This window comes from Bemisia tabaci, chromosome 2, assembly GCF_918797505.1.
Source record: "Bemisia tabaci chromosome 2, PGI_BMITA_v3".
NCBI lineage: Eukaryota > Metazoa > Arthropoda > Insecta > Hemiptera > Aleyrodidae > Bemisia > Bemisia tabaci.
The window spans coordinates 47,267,315-47,283,469 of record NC_092794.1 but is presented as its reverse complement, the minus strand read 5'-3'; the positions used below and the strand labels follow the sequence as shown (position 1 = coordinate 47,283,469).

Sequence of the window (16,155 nt, the reverse complement as noted above, 5' to 3'; positions counted from 1 at the left end):
ATTTTCATTAATCACCACACGCAAGTCTCACAACTCACACACCCCTCAAAAAAATGTAGCACCAAGCTTGAAAAAGCTAATTTTTCATGCAGAACCAGGCTTCAGAAAAACAGACGTCAAAATTTTGCTGGCATTTGCACGCGTGATTTCTGATTTTCAAATTCAGCTCAAATGCTAAGTTTTTAGTACCTGTGTTTAGCACACCTGAAAGCCAACCTACAACATAACCAAACAACCAATAGCCTAGCATGTGTCTTACAGAGGGTGCCGATCACCATTTCCGTGAAATCTCTCTTGTCTTGTCTTTTATCAATTTGTTAGGATCGTGATTGTCGATGGATTTTTGTTCTTAGTTATTACACTGAGAAATAATCAAGCAATCCCTACTGTCCTTAGTGAGTTTAAATCATGACTGCTAGAGATTCAGTGTTCCCTTTCCTTTAGTTATTGTTGCCGTGTCTTTCCCCCCATTATCCTGTTCTAGCATCCCCTTCGTGATTGCTGACAAGTGTCAATTTTAGTGCTTCCAGCTCGTCATGCCTCCCAAAGCTGCAAAAGCTGCGCCCAGCAAGAAAGCAGATCAGAAGAAAAAGGAGAAAATAATTGAGGTATGCAGAAACATTTAGATGTAATGCCCATGCTTCATCTCAACCCCCAGTTATACTCAGTCTCCACCTCATTGAGGGTCATATCACTTCATGTGTATCTTTCTGTGAGGTTATATCAAATTCCGCTATTTTTTCGACTCTTTTTTTGCATTTAACCATCTTCAAGCTTCGCTTTGACACTGAATGCATTTCATTTTGTTTTCAGCAGTTAGAACTCATACTTTTAACTGTCTTCATCATTTTACTATTGGTACATGCCTCGTCTTGCCCAGGTGTGGGATTATCCTGTTCATCAGTATGAGTTTACTGTGAATGCTATTTTAGAATCGCAATGACTGTTCAATCTAGATTGAAGGCTCTTTGATCAGCTTCACCAATCAGTTAGTCGACGTTGTTCAAAATCATGGCAACTTCACTGACCTGGGCACATGCGGATCATGATCATCATAAAGTAGAATCCACGCCAAATAAATTCATGCACATCTACACTGCGGCAGAAGATCTTTTGATGACACTATTGCAGAGTAAGCATATGGAAGAATCAGAATGATGGATCTTCTGTCGCAGTCTGAAAATGCGTGGACTCCAGGTGTATCCAAGTGTTTCCATGCAGATTGAATGTGTAGGTACTTGCGAATCGAAGGAAGAGATGCTCATGGAAAACTTACATATGACGGTTCATTTGCAAGTATGTTTGTAGTTCCATTTGCAACATGGATATGCAACTCATTCTGAGTCTATATCCCGATTGAGTAGTGCATCATATTCTCAGATTCGCATCAAGGATGATGTTCCGACTGTAGAACCTGGTTAGAATTGATATAAATTCACCTTTTCTAAATACTCTTGTGTATGTGCCTGGACGATCAGATTTATTTCCCATTCAATTTTTATGAATGTGCACCTCTCAGATTTGAGTTCAACCAGCATTGATGAGGTATCAATAAAAATCAAGTGTCTTTTTACCACACCTAAGTGTTGATTCCACTTTCTGTAACATGAGATGCACTCAGAAAATACTCTTTTACACTTATCTAACATTACTTACCTATGTAGAATCCGAAGTTTCAGGTACACTCGGTAAAAAAAGCAGAACTTTGCTTAATTGAGCTTTGATTTACTACTTACTTAGGTCTTCTGATTTGAGAATCGTATTTCTTCCAGCGGAGGGATGACATTTTTTCAGAATCATTTCAAGGAAAATGCTGGAATCAATCTCTAATATTCTCTTTGTTTTTTACTTACAGGATAAAACTTTTGGATTAAAAAACAAGAAAGGTGCCAAGAATCAGAAATTCATCCAGCAGATTGAGAAGCAAGTGAAATCTGGAGGTGTCCCTGCAAGAAAAGCTGGGCAAGAGCCAGACAAGAACAAAAAGAAAGAAGATAAGTTGAAAGAATTAAAGGAACTTAATCAACTGTTCAAACCTGTCCAAAAAGTTGATAAAAGTAAGAATTCATGTATAATCTTTTTAGTTCTATTTGCTTTTCTTCTTCAATTTGTCTGCCAAGAGTAACTGAGGGGTTGCACGAAAAATCACGTATTGTAAGTGGGGATGAGTTCTTCGTTACCCTCAACTCCTGTAAGAGCTTAAGCAGTTACCAGTGCTGCAATCTTGCGTATAATCCTTGTAAATAACAGATATCAGACATCATAAAAAATTCATAATACCAGAAAAATTCACCTTAAATTGGTCGCTGTCTACAATGTAAAACCAGGAAAAGCAGGTCGAAAAGCAGTGAAAATATTCTTATTTTTCACTAATTCAGGTACTGTAGGGTATCTGCTTACTTAACTTCTTTCAGGACAAGCGATGTATGGATCAAGATTCTGACTATACAAGGATACTGGCTAGTTTCTCTTTTTTCAAACTAAATTAATTATTTCCTCAGGAATATTTCTCCATAATGCTGTAATGCCCTACTTTCATGGATAACTGACGCACTTTTTTTTTTATATTTTCAGATGCAGATCCGAAGACAATTGTTTGCGCTTTCTTCAAGCATGGTCAGTGTGCCAAAGGAAACAAGTGCAAGTTTTCTCATGACTTGGCAATGGAGCGCAAGGCAGAGAAGCGTAGTCTTTACGTTGATGGCCGTGACAATGATGATAAAGGTGAAGACTCGATGGATAACTGGGATGAGGCGAAATTGAAGGAAGTTGTTGAGAAAAAACATGGTGAATCAAAAACTCCGACAACAACAATAGTAAGGCATTTTTTCAATTCTTTTGAAGGATTTTCTTCATTTTTTATCTTTGGCAATGATGTTAGTTGCCAGTTAACCAAAGACAGGTTCTTATTTAAACGAAAGATTGTCTTGAGTCTTGAAGAAGGCGAAGTTTTCATAGCACTTTTTAGCGGAAATAAAGTGTTGAAAAAAATGACAAATCTCAGACATTTTATAGCAAATAAAACGGGTAATTTGACCCGACCCTCTAGAATAAGACAAAGAAACCCACCCAAAGTCGCCTGTTTCCATCCTTAGCCTGTTTAGGGAAGCAGACCAGCTAAGCTTCAAAATCTAAGCTAAAGTTCATGCAAGGAAAGTGACTTTTAGAAAGTTATGAGCCGAGACAATGGATTGAAATTTCAAAATGAACCAATTTCATCAGCATTAGATACAAACTGGTAGTCATTAAATTTTAAGACCAAGGTCATTTCTCTACAATAAATCTTCCTTGAGATAATAAGTTGGAAATTATATTTCAATTTCCGCGTTCACTTTGCTTTAGTGGAATTTTTGACCTAAAGTCGAGCATTATTCTCAATTTCTCATAGTACAAGTCAATAATCATTTAATTTGAGTCAAGCCCATGAATTGGCTCTGTTTTTTCTGTCTTCTCACGTAGAGTTTTCAATCATTTTTTTCTTTTTTCCCCAATATTTTGCTTGATATAACAATTGTTTTCCTTTGCAGATTTGCAAATTTTTCCTAGAAGCTGTTGAGAAAAGCAAATATGGTTGGTTTTGGACCTGTCCCAACGGACCTAGCTGTATTTATCGTCATGCTTTGCCTCCAGGATTTGTCTTAAAGAAGGTACTTGTGTTACTTTTTTTTATTATTATCGCTGTTTTTGTGGTTGTGGTCGTTGTTCATTATTGTTGTTGTTGCTGTTGCTTTTGTTGTCATTTTTGTCTAAGAATCTTCTAAATATTAGTAATGTGTAAGACAGTGAGGAAAAGAAAAGGAAAAAAATGGTACTAGTAGACATTATCCACCAATCAACATCGGTCTACATTTGAGCCATTTTTAGCCAAGTAGAACATGGGTATAAAAAACGAAAGTAAAGAAATGAAAAGTAAAATGCAGCACCAGAGAGAAAGAAACCTACACATTTTATGAAATTTTTGAAACTAAATTTTTAAAACAAAGAACGACATGAAGTAAAAATAAATTTTAAAGCGATTCTCCCTCACTTTTTGGAGATTGTCTCAGTGCAGTGATCCATGCCTAAGCTGGCATCAGAGATTCTTGATGATATTGCATCAGCCCTTGTGTAAAAATCTGTCTGTAGTTAGTAAAGCTTCAAGCTGATTGTATAGCGTACCACCACTTTTTTCACATGAAGTCCATTTTATGCAGCAAAATCTCTTGTTCTTCCCAGCTATCAATTTAAATTGCATCCGTGAAGAAAATAATATTTTAAAACATCAGGAATAATACTTGAGAAAGACTAATAGAATTAATCGATATAGTTTATCTAGGCTTGGTTTTCACATCTCTCCCCAGGCATCCTTAATTACTGAAGGCTGTGGAAAAAGTGCCTGAGAATATGCTCCATACATTTTGGAGTATATTGTAGACATTCCTGATATGCTGAGTCAGATTTCCGTCTAAAACACTTATTTTGTTTGAAATATCATTCTAAATTCTCCCAATTTTGAGAAGACTTTTTTCACCATCTCATCGCAAGCTCTATAAATTTCTAACACTTTTCTATTAGTTTTTCTTTTTTTTAACCTGCTCTAATTTCCATTGTTGCTATTAGGATAAGAAGAAGGATGAAAAGAAAGAAGAAATATCCCTAGAAGACCTGATAGAAAGGGAACGAGAAGCATTAGCGTCCAAGAACTTTACTAAAGTGACACTAGAAACCTTTTTAGCTTGGAAGAAGCGGAAACTCAAAGAGAAGAAGGATTCAGCATTGAAGAGTGAGGAAAAGAAACGATTAGATTTCAAAGCTGGTAGACAAGCAGGGGTAAGTTGTATGTTTTAAATTTTTTACACTTTCATTCAAAATGTAAGAATTACGAACGAGCAGTCCATGTAAGATAGACAACCCAACATTACTCCAGGAACTTGGTAAAGCAAGTCGTTACTTGGTTTTATTAGTAGGGCAGTGGCAAGGAATTTTTGCAGGGCTGTAGTACAGTTTTTTTTTCTTCAGTAAAATTTTGTGGAAAAAAATTTCATGGAAAAGTTAAAAAAAATCTCTCCAAGGGGAGAAAAAGCTAATCAAAATCTGTCAGTAAATTTGATGTAGTGAGGTAATTCTGCTTATCAGTAAGCACTGTTTCCTTAATTTGGCTACATCATCAAAGGCCCGCCAAAAATATAGTTTCAAAGGGGTCTCGTTTTTGACATTTTCTGAATGGGGGTTTCTTTGTCCTTCGGGTAAAAAAATCATAATAAAATTTCTTGAAAGTCAGTTCACGCCTTACTTTCAGAGAATGAATTTAAACTAATGGGTGCCACTGACCCAATGTGCATTTTGAAACCTGTGAAATTTAAATCTTTAATCACCTGTAAGATCGTGGCCTCAGATGTTTACTTGATACTTTCTGTTCGTTGCCACTGCATCTCACCTGTTTTGACATCTGCCAAGTATTTCTGTGACTTTTTAATATAATTTTCTCTTTATTAAATTCCTCTGTATATTGAAAACTGAGTAGGTATGTGAAAAAAATTCTTCAAATACCTACCTATCAACGGTCCTTGAATTTTCAGTGATGATCTTGCAGTTTTATCTTCATTATCAATTTTTCATCCTCACCAGAGCAGTCGTAAAATCTAATTGGACGTATTTCTGCCAAACGGAACTATGTGCACTAAGACGTGAGCCCTGCTTCCTATAAGAATAAATGCATAACAGGGCTCACGTCTTAATGCACATAGTTCCGTTTGGCAGAAATCCGTCCAATTTTAAAGCAGAAAATGATCCAAACTGATCCTATGAAGAGGTTCTTTGAATCTAAACCCTGATCTAAACCTTTTTGTGGAATATAAATTTTTGATTTGCTGTGATTCTAGTGAAACTTAGCGCATTATCTTGCAAAATGAACACAAGCCAAACAAATCCTCAAAACAGAAGAAGTGTAGAATCATGTCTCACTTGTATTTTTCAATGACCTATTTGTCCCAAAATTTACCGGGTGGTTTTATCAGCGGAATCAATTCTTGGGTAATTGCAATCGCTTACCAGTCAGAATTGCTCTGATGATTTAAATATGTCGTCTTATGCTGAGCTAGTAGTCAAAGGACATTTTAAATATGTGCTTAAATTTTTAATTTCCGATTTATTCCATTTCGTTTGCTCACCTAATTTTGTTTTTTTAGATTTCTTATGTCTTAGCTGTAAAATTTGAACCTCAAACCATAGATATAAGTGAAGGCTATCAGCAATGGAAACTGCATGTATTAAAATCTGTTAGAATGTATCTGACTGGAAACGCTGAAATGCCCAGTCTCCTCTTTCCAATGAACGGAACCATTTTGCATTGTTTAATTAACAAATTTGTGTATTTTAGCTGTCTGGGCGTGATATGTTCTTATTCAATCCAGAACTTATCAGAGGCGATGATTGTGAAGACGGTGATGTTGCTTATGATACTTATCAAAGAAATGAGGATGATGATGATAGCAGTGTTAAGGTAATTTTTTCATACTAAAGCATGATGTATTGAACAATATGGGAGTCATAATCTCTCATAGCTAAAATTGAGTTATTAATTTCGATGGAAAATTTGCACTTGAAAATTTTATCGTTAAGTCTGAGAGATGTATTAATTTCGATGGAAAATTTGCACTTGAAATTTTATCGTTAAGTCTGAGAGTGTTTAATGAGCTGAGTTTGCAGTATTTTTCATAATTTTTTTCTGACATGGAAAATTAGAGAAAAATGGATTTAAAAGTGAGAAAATGTGCCGCCTCATAACGCCATCTGGCAGCATTTTCCATTTAAACTCATGTATTTTAGTAGATTCGGCTATTTTGTCATATTTTCTCTAATAATTGTCCAATTTAGAAACCAAGGATATCCTCGCACTCAGTTTTCCTAGTAGTATTATTATGAAGATGAAATTCACCAAAGGACCCCGCACACCTCTTATGGGAAGCTGCACCATGAAGAAACCTTAATTGTTTTTAACCATTTGATTATCCTCAAGATGCTGATCAAAAGTTATCATCTCGCCAACTTTCTACGATGCACCGTTTTCCGCAAAAACGGCCGAGAAGATTTAATTATTCGGGGACAATGAATAAAAAAGAACAAAGCATTCGAGAACAGGCCCGATGTAAATAAGGAAAAAACGTAACGCGTGTCCGTCTTCTTATCTGTACCTGCTGACTCTGGGGCTATCTCCCTCCTGCTCTCGTCCGGGTTGACGTTCACTATTTTCCTCCGACTTACCTGTTCTTATGCTCTTCAAGAATCTGATTTGGATGGTCGAGCAAAACAGCGTGCGGAATCCGAGATAAAATTGCCGGTCGGTGCGGGAGTTCCCCTGATTTCCTTCACTCTAGTGCTGCAATGAGGAATCTATCTGGCTGTTTATCACTGAATAATTGAATCTTCTCGGCCGTTTTTTGCGAAAACGGTGCATCGTAGAAAATTGGCGCAATGACAACTTTTGATCAGCATCTTGAGGAGAATTGAATGATTAAGAACAATTAAGGTTTCTTCATGGTGCAGCTTCCATAAGAGGTGTGCGGGGTCCTTAAGACACCTGCAAATTCCCTATTCATGAGAGAATTAATTTTTAAGCCCTTTCAAGAATGAATGCTGAATTCTCCAACAAGCTATGTTCATCAAATCCATAGTCTTCAATAATGTAATATGTATATCCATTGCTTTAATGCTAGTATCCCAAAATCACTAGTTGCTCTTGAATAACTTTGTAAGCCACGAAGACCAATCAGGAGGATCCTGCTCCCCCTCCATTTTCATCTGTTTGGTGATAGTCGAGCACTGCTTTTGCCCTAATTATTTTTTTTTTTGAGGATTTCTTTTCCCCACTTATTTTAAAAATTCAAAATGTAAAATTCTGTAATGTCTTGCTGATTCATGACTTATTTCTCTATCGCTTATAGTCCTTATTTTGTACTGTATGTGTTGTTTTTTTTTTTTTGCAGTACCATGAAATTGATCTAGAGAATGTTGAATTAGAAGAAGTGGATGATTCTGGTACTCAAGCTTCTATAGATAGGCTGAAACGGGAAGAAGAAGAATCGCCAAAATCTGGTAAGTTTTTTGGTTCTAGAGTTGGTGTCGTCATGGAAAAACTCAGGGAATCAGGGGTGGGCTCAGAGATCGTATGGGAGAAGTTGTCTCTGGAAAGGTTTATGACCTGTTCCGTAGGCAGGAGAAAATGTAACAAATTGACTAAAGTCGAGCAAAAAAGGTTTAAAAAAGTTAGGTACATAATACTGTAAAATGTTGTCAGTCCTCTTTAAATTGGATTGATTGATTTGACAAAATGGCGCTTCCAATTGAGTACAGATTACTGAGAATTCAATTCTTCGTGGCACAACTACTTAACTAATCTTAAATTTTGCAGTTTCAGTTTTTTGCTTAGTGAAAAATCATTGAAAGTAATGAAAAACACATAAATTGACACTTGTGAAAGCCCTTAAACTCTGACTCACGAGCAAATAAGTTGTGTGTTAGGTCAGGGTCATTTCTTTTGTAGGCGTTTGCAGCCATGCTTGAAAGTGCCATTGGCGACACGATACCTCTTCAAGGGTATGTTACCTCCATTCCAAAAAATTTAATTTTTGCGATGACCTCTAAAAATTCGATTTTCATTGTATGCTTTCTGTTATGAATTAGTGTGAAATGGGAGGGTTTGATAACTGGCTTTTGTAAATTTTCAGATCTACTCCCAATGTTTTTGAACCTGCTCATTTGCAAAAGTTGACTTTGCCACATTTATTTTCTCTTAGTGGAAACCAAATAAGTTTAATGGTGTACAATATTATTCTTGTGCTGTTGTCTTTATGTGCAAAATTAACTGTTTTCTAAATGTCTGAGTTTAATCTTTAACTTTTTCCCAGATGATGATGGTGCTGCTGCAGCTGTTCCAATCGATGAAGACCTCTTCCTAGAAGATGATGAAAATGATGTCGATGATGATGACCTGGATAATATAGATGAAGAATTAAAAGACCTAGGAATTGAATGAAACTCCCCTTGTGTCACAAACTCAGCATAAAATCTTATTATGTAACAATTCTCTGTCTGTAAATAAATTTTATTTCATTTAATGCATTCCTTTTTTTTTATGTTCCTTGGATTGTTCAGCAAGCACCTGCCCTCTTGTTGCATAATGAAAGTTACTATAAAGTCATAAGGTTAGTGGATATTAAACAGGGTATCTAAGAATTAAATCAAAATTCCATGCAAAATGTGTTAAACTAGTCGAAAAAGTCCCACACAGGCCTGGATTGGCCATGTAGGACTACTGGGACTTCTCCTGGTGCATGGTTTAGTCAAATGGCGGATCTGGTGGAAGAAATGTGTAAGAAGAAAAGAAAAAGATATGTAGAAAGAAGTAAGAAAAAGAAAGAGGAGGTTAGATTATTAACGATCTGGATCTGGCTTGGACCTGTGTTGGAAATTCATCTGATTCTGGAACACCCCAGCTGTGGTTTGTTTGTAAGGTATCCCTCTGTTTTTCTCCATACACATGTGCGTCGCTCCTCAGAAGCAGTAAATCAATGAGTCATGAACGAAAAAAGAACTAAAGATTTTTAAAAAGAACATTATTTCAGTAGATTAAAAAGTTAAAATAAATCAAGTAAAGATAAAGTATTTTATTTTGAAACAAAATATGAAATAAACGAATAAAGGAGTAATACTTATATGCATGAACTTAATTTGGCACAGAAGTATCTATGAGCTGATGAGAACCAGAAAACAAAACCAATCAGTATCAGTAAACCAAATAAAGACATGGATGAAAGAATATATAAAATCAAATGCTATCAATGAAATTTAAAGAGCTGATAATTTTAAGAAAAGAGCCAAAGGGAAATTAATTTATTAAACAATGTTTTGACAAATAATATACGTAAAATCACTGCGCTCCTCCATTTTCGTACAACAAACAAGTTCTCATCAAACAAGTTCACGCACTTTTAGAGTAGGATAGAAAGTTCGCACCATCTTAATTCTTGCATTTACTTCCAAAGGTAAACCGAGGACATCTGATCTTGTGTGGTACGCTAAAAGTGCGTAAACTTATTTGGCAGAACTGTCATGAAAAAAGAAAGAAAGAAAGAGGGGACACAAGATAGATTATCTATCCTGTCATCAACCTGTGCCACTTAGGTGAGTGGCGTCCAGAGGAGGGGGGAGGGAAGTTGAAAACTGTCAATACGACTCGAAATCATATTAAAGTGTCATCTCCTCTATTCCATGACTTCCTTTTCCAGTTGCTGAAAACTGCGCATTGAAATACAAAATACAGGAACAAACTTGTTTTGTTTTTGTCCCTCTGTTCGCCTTATGATTCAAAATCTGACTTAATGAAAATTGGCATCCCAGTACACAAGAAACTAAATCATCTGGTGGGTGCTGCATTGCAAAAAAAAAACAAGTTCATCAAGTGTTTTTGTGAAGTGTCAAATTAGGATGAGAAGTTGCAAGGGAGGAGGGGGAGGAAGATAAAAATGTCACACAGGAGAGTGTGTATTTAAGATTGGCTCGTGCTTGTAAGAGTGAGGGGGGGGGGGGGGATAAGAGTGCTGCTTGCCATGCAAACAAGTAACAGATAGCCCCCTGGTGGTGGAGGGAGTGGCTCAATTGAAGCTTGTTAGTTGTTAACTCTTCTTTCAGTCTCAGATCCAGTTTCCAGTGTTGGCACTGCAAAGGTGTCCTGTGTTGGAGAGGGAGTATTATGTAATGTCAATGCCTTGATTGTTATGTCACTCTTCTTCAGACTGCCCTCATGTGATTGAAATTTTTAACTCAGTTTTGTTTATAAATAAGGTATTATAATTTTATTTGAAATTTGCTTCCCCATCTTGATCGCCCCCTTTCTCTCCTTTCATTTTCAATCTCTTTAAACAGGTAAATGAAAGTGATCTTAAAAAAGGCTGTGTTATTTCTTGCCTCAAAATTGTTTTGTATTATAGTTATCCCTTCAGTTTAAGGCAAGCTTTAAATGTTTGATCGGGTTTTATCACCTACAATTACTACATTATCAGTTATTTGAGTGCTTAATTTTATTTCAAGATGCAATTTAGCAGAAATAAAAAATGCATTTTATTTGTGTCTCGAATGGAAAATAATTTTTTTTCTTCTGTATTCAATTTTTCTTCTTATTTCGATATTAAAAATGTTTTTTTCCTGTATTAAATAATTTTTTTTCTTTATTTTTTATTAAATTTTTTTTTGTGAATTGAATTAATTTTTTTTTAAAATTTTTTTATTCAATAAAATTTAAAGTAAATTGTATAGGTAATAAAAATTTAGCACCCGCAATCGATTATTTGAATACAGTAGGATCAAAATGAAGTTCGAAAATTAACTTATGATAATAATATTTTAAAAATAACATTGACCCATATGAAAATTTGTTGTGGCTCTTTCCAGGTAGCACACAATTATTTAGGGAATTTTTGCTTTTGTGCCTAGTAAATTGTCAGTTAAAAACTGTGTGGTAGCATCATTTTTTTTGTTCAGAAGAAGAGCTTAGTGGTAGCGAGTGCTACTGAATGTACCTACTAAAGTACTTAAAAAGTCAAGACTTACATGAGTAGAGGATTTTGTTTTCTATGGCCGTCTAAGCTTTCCAGCTTTTGCCACCGTCAGGATGTAGTAGAGCAGAAAGTAATTTTTTAACATTGATTGAAAGTATTGAACTGAAAGGTGACATGTGAGATTAATATCCTTGCATCGTAAAAAATTAAACAAAAATTCTTGTCCTTACAATCACATGAGTCAAAGTTATATATTGCTCATTAGAATGCAGTGAATTTTTGGTTCATTCGCCTCTAAATATACATCAGTTTCAGTTCAGTTATGTACCTAGATAGATGGTCCCTCTTTTGGTGTATTTTACTGCCAACCTCAGTTAAGAAATGGGTTTATTTTTTTCTCAGGAGCAAAAAATGGTGCTGTCATTTATAAAACAAGCATTTCAAAAACGACCTATGTTGGCAAACTCAGTCGTCTACGGGACTATGTGTGTGGGAGCCGAATTTTCTCAGCAGTACGTTACAAAACGGATTCTTGTAAGTACCAGCTCTTTCGTTACCGTGGCATGCCTCTCTCTTTGAATGTGGTAGAAAAAAATCAACTTTATTTATACATTTTTTTTTAAATTTTATTTTTTACTGTTTTTTTCTCCTGGGTGGGAGGGGAAGACGGCAACAGATTATAGCAAATTTTTGATTGCAAAAAAATCTGTTGCTTCTGACGATGTAATTATTTCTCTGTTCATAGTAAGTACTCAATGCTTTTCATTTGAAAGTTTTATATTTGTGGGCTAATTCAGGACTCAGAGTTTTTCTGACAAAATTATCAGATTTCTATTATTTGTTCATCTCAATCTTGTGATTTGTAATCTGAAATCAGTTGCCTGAGAATTGTTTTTTTTTTCAATCTAAAGAAAAAATGAATTCTGAAAAAATTCTACCATTCGTATTATTCTACGAAACATCAATTAAAAAGATTATTAGATACCTATAAATCCTGCACTCATGTCCTGCACACATTTCAGCTTTCAATTTTTCTTTTAAAAATAAAAAAACAAGATTTTCTGCAAATCATTTTTACTAAGAAAACTTTATTTGAGTAATTTGATGTTCGATTCGTTTTTTAACTTGCAGGATAAAAAGGCTCCACCAGAGCCAATTGACAAAGCATCTTTAGCGCGATACACAGTTTTAGGAACTTGTATCAATCCTAATATACTGTACTTTTGGTGAGTCAATTTCCTTTTACTGTTAAACGCCAGGATAGCTAAAAAATGATCAAGTTTCAAAAATCTTTGCTACATACCGGGACCTCAATACATTTTAAGTTGTGAAAAAGAGCCTAGTTGCTTCTTAAAAGCATTTTAATTCAATGCGAAGCTATCACTATCAATTTAAAAATATAAGATATTACTTACAAAACATGTCCGAACAAATGTCCTAATTTCTCCTTGGATTTTTGTATTCACAGGTACAAATGGTTAGACAAGAATTTTGTTGGGACTGCTAAAAAAGTTGTTGTGAAGAAAGTGCTGATAGATCAATTCTGTATGACACCTCCTCTTTACGTTATTTTCTACGTCAGTAAGTTCCTTTCTTTCTTTGACTCAATGAATTACAATGATACGAATAATCACTGATGCCTATTCAACTTATTATTTATTGTAATTAACACTATTCTAAACGGATCTAAAGATGTAAAATAACTACACTTATTGCTTACAGCCAACCTTAAAAGTATAGGTAGTTTTTCTTCTTCTGTATCAATTAGGAAGAAAATAAAATTTAATCAATTTTATGTCTTCACAGAAACAGCTTCAACAGTAGGGCTTCTTTAGTGTTCAAAAATGTTTAGCAGCTATGGAGATTTCTGTCACAGTTAGGCGAAAAGCTCAATTTGATCTACATTTCAGAAATTTTTGTTAATTTTCTGCAAATTTAGAGATCGTGTAGATAATTAATCGTTATTTTTTATAGATAATGAATATTTCAAAATTATTTCGCGATAACATGTGTTATTATGCTCCCAGAGAATCAAATGAAAGGTTGAAAAGCACAATTTTTGTCTCATTTCCATTGATTTTTTCACTGATTTGGGAAGCATTTTAAAAATTGCGTCTTTGATTTTCTGAGATCTTCCTTCTAGTAGATTAAGGAGACATCAAAATGATTTTGTTGGGGGAATGCTGCTGTCTCTCTAAACAGTCAACTGAGCGGTGGAATTAACGATTTTCATCAAATTTTCAGATCCAGTAAGTCATTAGTAAGTAGTATAAGTAAGTCAGTAAGATTCATCTTTTAATCGCTGTCATCAATCAGTTTTTCCTTATCAATTTTCACTTTTTCTGATGCAGGTATGAGTTTAATGGAGGGGAAACGAGACCTCTTGGCAGAGTGTAGGGAGAAATTTATACCTACTTTTCAAACAAGTTGTGTATTTTGGCTTCCCGCACAAGCCGTCAATTTTATGCTAGTTCCTCCTGCAGCAAGAGTTGTGTATGTTGGAACCTGCTCCTTTCTATGGATCAATATTCTTTGCTGGATCAAAAGGCGAGACTTCAAGCCGTCAGAAGAAGCTTGAACTGAGGCAACTTTGAATGTTCTCTGTTTTCTGGTATGTATGCAGAGGCAGAGAATAGGTATGCCAGGGTCATTTTAATCGTAACAGTTCCAATTTGAATGACGAAGAGATTGGTTAAATCTCATCGTAATATCCTACTGTAATATCTCATTAGATGCCTGTAGAAGGAAGGATACTGTGATATTCCATTATTTCAATTGATTGTAAGCAAGGAAAATGTTCAAATGAGGGTCTGGTGAAAGAAGTGGGATTAAAGTGCAATTTTCGAAAAATTGAGATTTTAATGATTTCAAAGAAAACTAGTTATAAATATTTCGTCAAAAATTCACTACTGAAATCCAATTTTTAAGCACTGAAAAGTGAGTTTGAACTTTCTTCTTGCCAAAAAGCTCCACATGATTTTGAATCTTTGAACATGTATTTCTTGAAATAGAAAAAAACTGATCCCACTGATCACACAAGGTCCCACTTGTGCTCAAAGCTCTTTAAACAACGGATTTATACAGCATCTTGGCCTGTACACACACCCAAGTAGAGTGCCATGAAAGTCATGAGAGAGACTTGGGAGTGTGCAGGTATGATTTTCTGTTACACAATTTTGGCATATTTTTTGTTTCTGAGTATGAAACATTAATCTAGTGTTTACTTCCTTCACTATGAAAGAGTGAGATTTTGCTGCATTTCTCTGCACTACCAAACACATAAATGTACTCATTTAGTTATAAGACCGTTTCAGTCAGTGCCATTATAGAGCTATAAGTATTATTATATCTGCAAAAAAGAAGTATTTATTCCCTGCCAAGTACAAAATGATAATTTCAATATGTGATATCATGTATTAAGGAGAACACTAATAGTATGTATCAGCTACGAAAAGTTTCTACATTTCTTCTTAAAATTAATTATCCCAACGGTAGATTGACCCTTCTTATCTCTCAGAAAGCTCAAGGAAAAAATATTGGCATGGAGAGGCAAAATTTTAAGGTGTTCTGAGGGATAAAATAGGTCTGTTGTCCTGTAAAAGAGTGCAATACACAGGAAGGAGTAACTTTCTGACTAGAGAGCTTGCAATAATTGTTAAACGAATTCTGTTGAATTATGTTAATTAATTCTTTAGACTATCCCGAGTGAGGTTTTTCATGACCACTTCCTCTTTCTTTTTTCTCCTTGTTTTATTTTAAATTATAATTTCAAATGAGGTTTTTCAGAGTGAAAAAATAAGACTTTTACTAGAGAGTCCAGTACTCCACACCTCATACTGACGACAACTTAGCATTTTGCTCTGTCAGCTTGAGCAGACGAGGTTTCCCAGGCTTGATTCTTTTGACAAGAAAAAATAGATGCCAGATGAGGCAAACAAACGAATGAGCTTTGTGCTTATTCTACAGCTTTAATCATCTTGACAATCATGATTGCATAGTTGCATAAGCGAAATGAAAAGGGGGTGGAGGACCAACATTTTAAACTTGGTATGGAGCCTCATACCCATTACAATTTTACAATGCTCTATTCAACCATCTCAACGCTAAAACCAAAGTCGTTATTTTAAATCCTGACTTTATGTGTATTAAGTGTAGTATTCCGTATGAGAGAGACTCAAATTGCTTTAAAGTGCCTCGAAAAGTGTCTTGACTAATTATTAATTTGCATTTATTTTGAGTGTACCAGTTTTGATGTTCAAATTTTTTTCTTCTTTTTTTGCTCTATTTTTAAAGAAAAAATACAAGTTTTTCAAGTTAATTTCCTATTGTATACCTTTTTTCGATAAAATTACATTACTTTTGAGCAAATTTTATACCTACCCATTATATTGTTAATTTGTATAGTTTTAGCCTGTTCAGAGTTCTTATTCAGTGAATTCTGATGCTGTGAAACTCTCTATCACTATAAAGCATCTGTAGAAAGATAGAGAGAAGAGGTTATACAGAAAAGCCTGAGAATGACTCAGATTACTTTCTTTGCATTCATATTTTGAATTTTGATTTCGCCATTTGGTTCCTTTATTTTACTTGAGGCTGATACTGCAGCTTCACTTGTTTCGAG

General features: G+C 34.9%; 2 protein-coding genes across 3 annotated transcripts; both read left to right on the top strand.

Moving 5' to 3' along the window:
• Positions 1-239: 239 nt before the first annotated feature.
• Positions 240-9,099, top strand: LOC109029653 (zinc finger CCCH domain-containing protein 15 homolog). The gene is made up of 8 exons (XM_019040210.2): positions 240-608; positions 1,856-2,057; positions 2,575-2,816; positions 3,528-3,647; positions 4,600-4,809; positions 6,359-6,481; positions 7,965-8,073; positions 8,886-9,099. The coding sequence occupies exons 1-8, from the start codon at positions 537-539 to the stop codon at positions 9,011-9,013; spliced, it is 1,206 nt and encodes a 401-aa protein (XP_018895755.1). The 5' UTR covers positions 240-536; the 3' UTR covers positions 9,014-9,099.
• A 1,499-nt stretch (positions 9,100-10,598) lies between these two features.
• Positions 10,599-15,852, top strand: LOC109029587 (mpv17-like protein). 2 transcript variants are annotated; one of them, XM_019040091.2, is made up of 5 exons: positions 10,599-10,902; positions 11,937-12,068; positions 12,666-12,760; positions 13,003-13,115; positions 13,886-15,852. In XM_019040091.2, the coding sequence occupies exons 2-5, from the start codon at positions 11,946-11,948 to the stop codon at positions 14,110-14,112; spliced, it is 558 nt and encodes a 185-aa protein (XP_018895636.2). In that variant the 5' UTR covers positions 10,599-10,902; positions 11,937-11,945; the 3' UTR covers positions 14,113-15,852. The 2 variants fall into 2 exon arrangements, with proteins under 2 accessions (XP_018895636.2, XP_018895634.2); XM_019040089.2 differs by having other exon boundaries at positions 10,602-10,821.
• Positions 15,853-16,155: the final 303 nt, after the last annotated feature.